Raw genomic sequence first — 9,483 nt, forward strand, 5'->3', positions numbered from 1 at the left:
AGGTGGCCGGATCACAAGGTCAGGAGATCGAGACCATCCTGGCTAACACAGTGAAAACCCGTCTCTACTAAAAATACAAAAAAATTAGCTGGGCATGGTGGCGGGCGCCTGTAGTCTCAGCTACTCGGGAGGCTGAGGCAGGAGAATGGCGTGAACCTGGGGGGCGGAGCTTGCAGTGAGCCGAGATCACGCCACTGCACTCCAGCCTGAGTGACAGAGCAAGACTCTGTCTCAAAAAAAAAAAAAAAAAAAAAAAAAGACAAAATACAAAAATTAGCCTGGCGTGGTGGAGCCCGCCTGTAGTCCCAGCTACTCGAGAGGCTAAGGCAGGAGAATGGCAAGCACCCGGGAAGTGGAGGCTGCAGTGAGCTGAGATCACGCCACTGCACTCCAGCCTGGGTGACAGAGTGAGACGCGGTCTCAAAAAAAAAAAAAAAAAAAAAAGGAGGAGAAAAGGAAAATGGGACCGATAAGTTCCTGTTTTTCTCCATGACAGCCAAACAGGAATAACGGAAACCTCAGTCCCAAACTAAGAGAGTCAGAAAAGCAAGAAACTAGCCAAAATTTTGTTCCTTCTTGGAAAAAGAGTAAAGAAAAAGAAGAAACACCAGAAAAAAACACCTGTTTCCTGGATTGGGACACATTCTGGCTCAGACTCAGGGATTGGCAGAGGCCAGAGAGAGAGAGAGAGAGAGAGAGAATCTCAACTATATGGGAGGAAAGCCAGCTGTCCAGCGTGGCCCGGAGAGCACGTGGGAACGTTCCAAGGACACTCAGAAGCATCTCCAACCTGCAGCATCAGCATCACCTCTAGGGAAGTTAGCGAGGGCCACTCGAGGCAGGAAGGAGGCACACTTCAGTGCTGGCTCTTTTTTTTCTTTTTTCTTTTCTTTTTGAGGCTTAGTCTTGCTCTGTCGCCTGGGCTGGAGTGCAGTCGTACAATCTCGGCTCACTGCATCCTCCACCTCCCGGGTTTAAGCATTTCTCCTTCCTCACCGGCTCCCCCCTCCCCGACCCCCGAGTAGATGGGATTACAGTAGTGTGCCACCATGCCCAGCTATTTTTTGTATTTTTAGTAGAGACGGGGTTTCACCATGTTGGCCAGGCTGGTCTCGAACTCCTGACCTCAGATGACCCACCCACCTCAGCCTCCCAAAGTGCTGGGATTACAGGCATGAGCCACCGTGCCTGGCCCAACGATGGCTTTTTTGTGCTGTTTGCAAATGCAAGTCACCTTGAAAAATGTTAAGGCAAAAATGATGCCTTTTAAAAGGCAGGGTGGTACTCTTCCAGGATCTTACCAGTGCAGTTCTCAAGAAACAGAAGGCTCTTTCTATCCTAGGAGTTCTAAGAAAAAACGTAAAGGTTTTTCAAAACACTAGATTTTTGTTTTGTTTTGTTCTTGTTGTTGTTGTTTTTTTTTTTTTTGAGACGGAGTCTTGCTCTGTCCGCCAGGCTGGAGTGCAGTGGTGTGATCTCAGTTCACTGCAAGCTCCACCTCCCAGGTTCACATCATTCTCCTGCCTCAGCCTCCCGAGTAGCTGGGACTACAGGCGCCCGCCACCACGCCTGGCTGATTTTTTGTATTTTTAGTAGAGATGGGGTTTCACCATGTTAGCCAGACTGGTTTCAATCTCCTGACCTTGTGATCTGCCTGCCTCGGCCTCCCAAAGTGCTGGGATTACAGGCGTGAGCCACCGCGCCCGGCCAACACCAGGCGTTTTAACCATGTCCCCAAGAGAACCCCCAGCGATGACACATCTCTGAAGAAGAGGCCACCTTGCAGAGCAGGGGATTTGTTTTTTCTTTTTCTTTTTTGAGGCAGGGTCTACCTAGTGCATCGGTATTCTCTGTCAACTTTCTGGTTAAAAATACATTGTATTTCCATACACGTTTATTTTTTATTTTTATTTTTTTTTTTGAGACAGGGTCTCACTCTGTCACCCAGGCTGGAGTGCAGTGGCACCATCACAGGTCACTGCATCCTCCACCTCCCAGGCTCAGGTGATCCTCCCACTTCAGCTTCCCAAGTAGGTGGGACTACAGATGTGAGTCACATAGCCAGCTTTTTTTTTCTTGCAGAGATGGAGTCTTGCTGTGTTGCCCAGGCTGGTCTCAAACTCCCGGGCTCAAGTGATCCACCCACCTCGGCCTCTGAAAGCACTGGGATCATAAGTGTGAGCCGCCGCACCTGGGCTTGGGGATTCTTTTTTTTTTTTTTTTTTGAGACGGAGTCTCGCTCTGTCGCCCAGGCTGGAGTGCAGTGGCCAGATCTCAGCTCACTGCAAGCTCCGCCTCCCGGGTTTACGCCATTCTCCTGCCTCAGCCTCCCGAGTAGCTGGGACTACAGGCGCCCGCGACCTCGCCCGGCTAGTTTTTTGTATTTTTTAGTAGAGACGGGGTTTCACCGGGTTAGCCAGGATGGTCTCGATCTCCTGACCTTGTGATCCACCTGTCTCGGCCTCCCAAAGTGCTGGGATTACAGGCTTGAGCCACTGCGCCCGGCCGGGGATTCTTAAATATTCGAGGATAGAAATTAGCTCCTGACTTGAGGGCCCTCAAGCAACCCCCTTGGGACCCCATCGTGCGTCTCTGGGAGCCCAGGGTAACTTGCTGCTCGCGTCCAGGAGCTGCTAAAGTGCTGAGGTCCCAAAGCTCTGCAACTTCTACTCCTGTCCGTAGAAGCGGGGCCCAGTAAGCAGGTGGGACCCTCGACCTCTGCCACAGCTACTTTTGCCAACGTCACTCAGCAGGTAGGAGTCAGAGCAGATGCTGACATCCAGGGTTCCAGGGCAGGGAGCCCCCTGCTTCTTCCTGTGGGGTGTCTGAGCCACAGTCCGCCTGCCAGCAGGCATGGCATTGAGGCCCTGGACGGAGCCCGCCACCTCACAGCATCTTGTGGTGGGGGCTGCAGGGAGTCCCATGGTCTTGCCTTCTGGTCTCTGCAATGTGGTATTTAAATGGGTCTTGAGCTAAGGCCCCAAGTTAGATTGACAAAGCCATGGAATTGAATCATTTAATGCCTGAGGTCTATGACCTCCTCCCTAGGAGCGGCCCTATGAGAGCACACGTGCACTGTGGTCCTGCAGCACGGGGGTCACTTATGTCTGAGGCGTCAGTGCCTGGTGCCTGGCCTCAGCTGCTCCAGACGCTGACAGATGAAGGACACGGATGTCACCCAGCCAGCGGGAGCCACTACCTCTCCACCCGGACGGGACGCACAGGATCAGGACAGGCTTGCCTCTCCCCACAGGGCAGCTACTGGCCTTCGATGTACTCAGGACAATCTCTGCACAGCCCAGTTTGGAGACTCATGGCTGTGCTGCTCCCCTCGTTTCCAAAAACGACAGCTTGACATCATCAACTTCTGGGCCTTTAATTCACCCCTTGATTTGTGCCACTTTCAAATTTCTCTGAAGGCTCCTACTGGAAGGAAGGCTCTTTCCAGACTGAATGCTGGACCCTCGAAGGGTATGTTTAACTGAAACCTGTGAAGGGGATTCTATTTGGAAAAAGGATATTTGGGTTGGGCGCGGTGGCTCACACCTGTAATCCCAGCACTTTGGGAGGCTGAGGCGGGCAGATTACCTGAGGTCAGGAGCTCAAGACCAGCCTGGCCAACATGGTGAAACCCCATCTCTACTAAAAAGAAATACAGAAAAATTAGTCAGGCGTTGTGGCACATACTTGTAATCCCAGCTGCTCAGGAGGCTGAGGCAGGAGAATTGCTTGTACCTGGAAGGGGGAGGTTGCAGTGAGCCGAGATTGCACCACTGCACTTCAGCCTGAGCGACGGAGCGAGACCCTCGTCTCAAAAACAAACAAAACAAAAAATGAAAGAAAGAAAAAGAAAAAGGATCTTTGCAGATGTAAGATTCCAAGGTGAGATCACACCAGATGATCCGGGTGGGCCTGAATCCCACGTCAAGCGTGCTTTTCAGAGAGCACACGGGGCGGAGGCCACGTGAGGACCGAGACAGAGACTGGAGTGATTTGGCTGTAAGCCCCAGAAGCCTGGGGCCACCAAGAGCCGGAGGAGGCCGGGAAGGACCCTCATATGGAGGGAGCATGGCCCTGCCCACACCCTGCTCTCAGACTTCCGGCCCCCAGACTATGAGAGGTGAATTTCTGCTACAGCGAGCCACCTGGTTATGGCAGTCCGGGCAAACTCCTACATGATCCTAAGGCTGCCTATGGTATTTTCACTCCAGCAAACTCATACATAACCCTACGGCTGTGTACCTTAGGGTTATGGAAGCAATAGGACAAAGGGGGTTGGGAAGCTGCCCTGAGGGCCCGGGATCTCCCCCACGCAGTGAGGCCCTATAGAAACACGTGAGCTGCTGAACTGATGAGCCGGGAAGGCTTTCCACACATACACACCCAGGGCTCCAAAGAGCCAAACCTCCCAGCCCTAGAAGAGCCTGAGGTTTCCCACACCCAAGAGGAAACAGTCCTACCAATGTGGAAGGGCAGCCACTCGTTCCCTCCACTCCTTCCTGCCTAGAATCCAAGCCAGAGCAGCTGGGAAGTGTCCCACCCCAAGGCGCATCCCATGGCCTGTCCTTGGGCAGGTCTATGCTTGACTCAGGCATCCCCCCGATTCCTCTCCATGCACCCCCAGACCTCGAGCCTGTCAATCTGCAACCCAAATCATGCTGCCTGACACACTGCACCTCCTGCCAGCACTGGTCATGCCAACACGTTCCCTCCTTAAGTTCTCTGCCACTAAAATGAACCTTGGGCTTAGGCCCAGAAACAAAATCCAAACACAGGCTCAAGGTTTTGCTCTGCCCAGGGAGGGAGGCTGCCTCCTGGCTGCAAAGCGACACACGGAGAGGACCTGGCAGAAAGTGGCTGGGGAGAATAGCCCTGAAGTCCAGACGTGCAGATGGTCCAGTCGTGACAAACCTGTGCTACACTCACAGGGAATCAGTGGGAGCTCCCTGGCAATGGGCATACCCCGAGTCTGGCATGAAGGGCACAAGGAGCCCTGGTGCTATCTTGTAAACAGGTATTGTGCCTAGTTTGCAAGTGAGACTCCGGAAGGCTCAGAAACCAGGGCCAGATCCCTCAGCTGGAATTCCAAGATGAGGAGACACTTGCTTTGAGGTGGGACCCCCAGACACCTGGGTCAGTCCCCATAAGGAGCCTCTCCAGCCACCCTGCTACATGCCACACCCCTGAGGCATTCTCCAGTCTCATTCCAAGTAGCATTGAGGCAAATCTCTGGGGCTCAGCCAGAGGCTCTGTTCGGCCGGTTTCTAAGTTTTCTTTCCCTACATTCAGCCATGTGAACAAGGCTTTGGAGTCCTAAGCCATACAATGATGATCAAAATCAAGAACAAACTCTTGCAAGAGCAGCTCTAGACTTTGGGGACGCTTCCCCTTGGAACTGCGGCTGGAAGCGGCAAACGCCAGCCCCAAGGCCACTTCCAGGCTCTGTCTCCCAGTCCCTCCTGTGCCCACTAAGGCTGGTCCAGGCTGGTTGGGTTGCGGCCATCTCAGCCCCTCCCTCATCGTATTGTTTCTCCTTGTCCAGCCAGCATTGGACGTCGGGGTATGGGAGCAAAACGCCTGCATGGAACCCTGTGGAGCCCACAGGTAAGGACGCCGGGCACTGGGGAGACCCCAGGTAGGAAGAGCAGCACCATCCTTACGAGGCTCCACCTGAGGTGAGCAATCAGAGGACACCCCTCCCTTGAGTCACTGGGAGTTAGAAAACAAGGGACATTGCTGGGGTATCCCGAGTGAGTCAAAGAAGGAAACAGTTTGCTCAGTGAAGTAGGAGGTGGACGGAAGGAGGGACGGGACAGACGTTGCAGGACCTGCACACTTCTGCCAAGACAGCGGATGCTGTCCTTAGAGACCCTTGGTTCCACACTCCCTGGCTGTCCCCGCTTTAGGGACCCTGCACCTTTCTTCCCAAGCCCAGTCCTACTTCTGACTCTGCCCAAGCAATCCACCAGCCTGTGGTGACCTCCCCGACCCACCTCAAGCTAGGAGTGGCCCACAGCAGTGCTTAATAGCCAGGGCCACAGAACCTGTGCACCCTGACTGTCCCAGGCAGGGTCTGCCAGCAGCTGGCTGGAAAACGGGCTCAAGTGAGACCGCCTGTGAAGCACCGCACCCTGCCCAACAGGACCTCCACTTCACTCCGGACTTGAACCCCCTACCTTTCCACACTCAACTCTGCTCGGTTCTCCTGGGGGCATGCCTAGGTCAGCCCTCAGATTCCACCGAAGCTCTGCTCCCCTCTTCCTGCCTTCCTCCCAGGTTAGCCCGCACCGCAGGCCCCACCGTGCCCAAGTGGCCCTTCTTTACATCCCGCGGGGCCCAGCACACGGACCGGGCATACCTGCTCCCATCCCCAAGGACCAGGCGATAGGTGGGCAGCATGGGCGAGCCACCACGCTGCAGGGCACCCCCAGCCCTCCTGCTGACTCGACAAGGCCAGGAAGTGCCCGTCGTCCTGGTTCTGCCTCGGCTCTGCGTGACACCCATGCCACTGCACCCAGGCCTCTCTTACCCCTCCACGGGCCACTTAGCTGCAACCAGGAAGCCGTGGGCTAACGCGTTTTAAAAAGTGGCTCCCTAAAGCCGATCCGCACAGTCCCGAACTGTTTTCTGGGGCTTTTCCTCGTCAGAGCAAACACCTGCAGGGATGCCGCTCTGCCAGAGGGTGCAAGGCAGTCCCTGCCCCACCATCTTCCCTTTGGCCACCTCCTGGCGTGGTCAGGCCAAGAGTGGAGTCCACCCTCGTGGGCACCGTGGCCTCACTCGGCGTCTTCCTCCCTCTTCCCGACCTCCTGACCCACAGGGGCCCAGCAGGTGAGCGCGCTACCGCCTCGAGCTCCACGGCCGCCTCTGCGTTCCAGCGGGGCAAGGTCCCGGCTCGCGTGGCTGCTCCGGGACTCCTCGGGGCTCTGCGGCATTTCTTCGCCTCCGGGAGCCTCACCTCCCCCCGCCCCCGCGGCAGTCGGCCCGATCGGCGGGAAGGGGCGAGGACGAGCGGCTGCGCCACAGCCGGTGCACAGGGCTCCCTCCTACCCGTGCACCCCGACGCCGGACCCTTCCCACCCGCAGGGGCCCCCAGAGCGCTCAGCCCTCCGCTTCCGCCCCCGCAAGCCAAGCAGAGCGGGCGACCCATCCCGCGCCTGTCTCCCGGGCGCCAGGGCCAGGCTCTGCCCGCAGCTCCCAAGCCTCCCTCGGGTAACTGAGGCTCGTCTCGGGCAGCCCCGCCAAGGTCACGGGCTCGGGTTACGTAAGCCCGGGCTGCGGGCGGATGCGTACCTGCAGCGGGAACGTGGCCGCCCGGTTGCCCACGTAGCCGCGGACGACGTGGCTCTGTATGGAGAGCACCCGGCACTCCTCCTCCATGCCGGGCCTGGCCGCGGCGGCGCGGGGCCGAGGCGGGGGCACGGTCTCCGCCGCTCGCTCAGGCTCCGGCTCGGCTCGGTTCGGGCTCGGGCTCCAACCCCTGCTTCCCTCGGCTCCGACTCCGGCTCTGGCGTGCGACGGCCTCGGTCGGCGCAGACGCCTCCTTCTGACCTCAGCTGGCGGCTCCGAACCCGCGAGTTCCGCGCGGCGCCGGGGACGGGCCGAGGGCGGGCCGGGGCGGGGACAGCCGCGCAGGCTCCGCCCCTGGGCTGGGAGGAAGCGAAACCCGACCCCGGCCGCGTCGCCACGCCAGGTGGCCCCCGCCACCCTGCCGCCGGAAACGCTGGGTTTGCACTGTCATTCCACCGGGAGAGGGCTCTGGAGCGCCGTTCGTTCGTTCATTCAGTCAACACGCGTGCTCCGCTCCAGCCCTGCGCCCCGCGCCCAGCCGCGCGCAGGGGAGACTCGAAGGCCCGGGCGCCACGCCCCTGACCTCCGGGCGCGACATTCTCACCACCCGGAGAACCACGAGAGGGCACGCGGGCGTGGGAAGAGTGCCGAGGCGCGGAAGTGACCCCAGACCCCGGATCCCCAAGGGAACCACGCTCTCAATTGCCTGCAGGGTCCGGAGCCCGCATCCAATCCACGTCCCCTCCCACGGGCCGCGGGAGCTGACAAACACGGGGCCGATGGGACCCAGTCTCCCCCCCACCGGCCTGGGGTGGCGGGCTTCTCCGGGGCGCCCCAGACCCTTGCGGACCCTGAGTACCCCCTCCGGTGGCCCGGCCTGCAGAGGCGCCCAGCCCCCGGCCACATGCCCGGCCCTACATCCACAGGTGCCCGGGCCTGGGCCGCGTGTCCGATCCCAGTCCAACCCAGTCTTCCTGTGGAGGGCCTGCCTTCCACGAACCTGACCCCCTAGGGGATCCCACAGCCTTCACTTCCCACCCCTGCGCTCTCCACAGACACACTCCCTGCGGCTTCCCTGCACCACCCCAGGGAACGGAGGCCTTTGGGTTCCAGACTTGCAGACATGGTGATTTGGGTCTCTGGGGTCAGTATCACCAGACTAAAGTCTTGGTGACCTAACACAGTGCACTTGCGGCTCTGCAGCTTGGTGAGACCCGATGCCCGACCAGGCGGTGCTGAGGACTGAGGGAGGAGGACATTTTAGAGATCCAGGTTTTAAAAAGAAAGTACATCGTGAATAGTAATAATCGTCCATTAATAATAGCTAACATTGGCCAGACACGGTGGCTCATGCCTGTAATCCCAGGACTTTGGGAGGCTGAGGTGAGCGGATCACCACAGCAAGCGATCTAGACCATCCTGGCCAACATGCTGTCTCTAGTAAAAATACAAAAATTAGCCGAAAATGGTGGTGCGTGCCTGTAGTCCCAGCTACGTGGGAGACTGAGGCAGGAGAATCACTTGAACCCAGGAGGCGGAGGTTGCAGTGAGCCAAGATCACGCTACTGCACTCTAGCCTGATGACAGAGTGATGCTCCGCCTCAAAAAATAATAATAATAGCTAACATTTAAGCAGTGCATGGTGGCTTATGCCTGCAGTCCCAGCTACTAAGGAGGCTGAGGAGGGAGGATTGCTTGAGCCCAGGAGGTGGAGGCCAGCCTGGACAATATAAGGTAAACCGTCTCTGAAAAATAATAGGCCAGGTGTGGTGGCTCACACCTGTAATGCCAGCACTTTGGGAGGCCAAGACGGGTGGATCACTTGAGGTTAGGAGTTCAAGACCAGCCTGGCCAACATGGTGAAACCCCGACTCTACTAAAAATACAAACATTAGGCCAGGTGAGGTGACTCACACCTGTAATCCCAGCACTTTGGGAGGCCGAGGTGGGCGGATCTTGCAGTCAGGAGTTTGAGACCAGCCTGGCCAACATGGCGAAACCCAATCTCTGCTAAAAATACAAAAATTAGCCGGATGTAGTGGCACGCACCTGTAATCCCAGCTACTTGGGAGGCTGAGGCAGGAGAATCACTGAAACCCGGGAGGCAGAGGTTGCAGTCAGCGAAGATCACACCACTGCACTCCACCCTGGGTGACAAGGTAAGACTCCATCCCCCACCCCCCCCCAGAAAAA

The 9,483-nt window shown here is 57.5% G+C and overlaps 1 protein-coding gene across 1 annotated transcript in view; it reads right to left on the reverse strand.

Moving 5' to 3' along the window:
- Positions 1-7,730, reverse strand: part of PDXK (pyridoxal kinase) — a 43,420-nt gene extending 35,690 nt beyond the window's left edge. The window contains exon 1 of the mRNA XM_050784468.1: positions 7,294-7,730. Within this exon, the coding sequence (XP_050640425.1) occupies positions 7,294-7,380 (87 nt within the window). The 5' untranslated portion in view covers positions 7,381-7,730. The remainder of the gene's footprint in view (positions 1-7,293) is intronic.
- Between the last annotated feature and the right edge of the window lie 1,753 nt (positions 7,731-9,483).

The sequence above is a fragment of the Macaca thibetana genome, chromosome 3 (assembly GCF_024542745.1).
Source record: "Macaca thibetana thibetana isolate TM-01 chromosome 3, ASM2454274v1, whole genome shotgun sequence".
NCBI lineage: Eukaryota > Metazoa > Chordata > Mammalia > Primates > Cercopithecidae > Macaca > Macaca thibetana.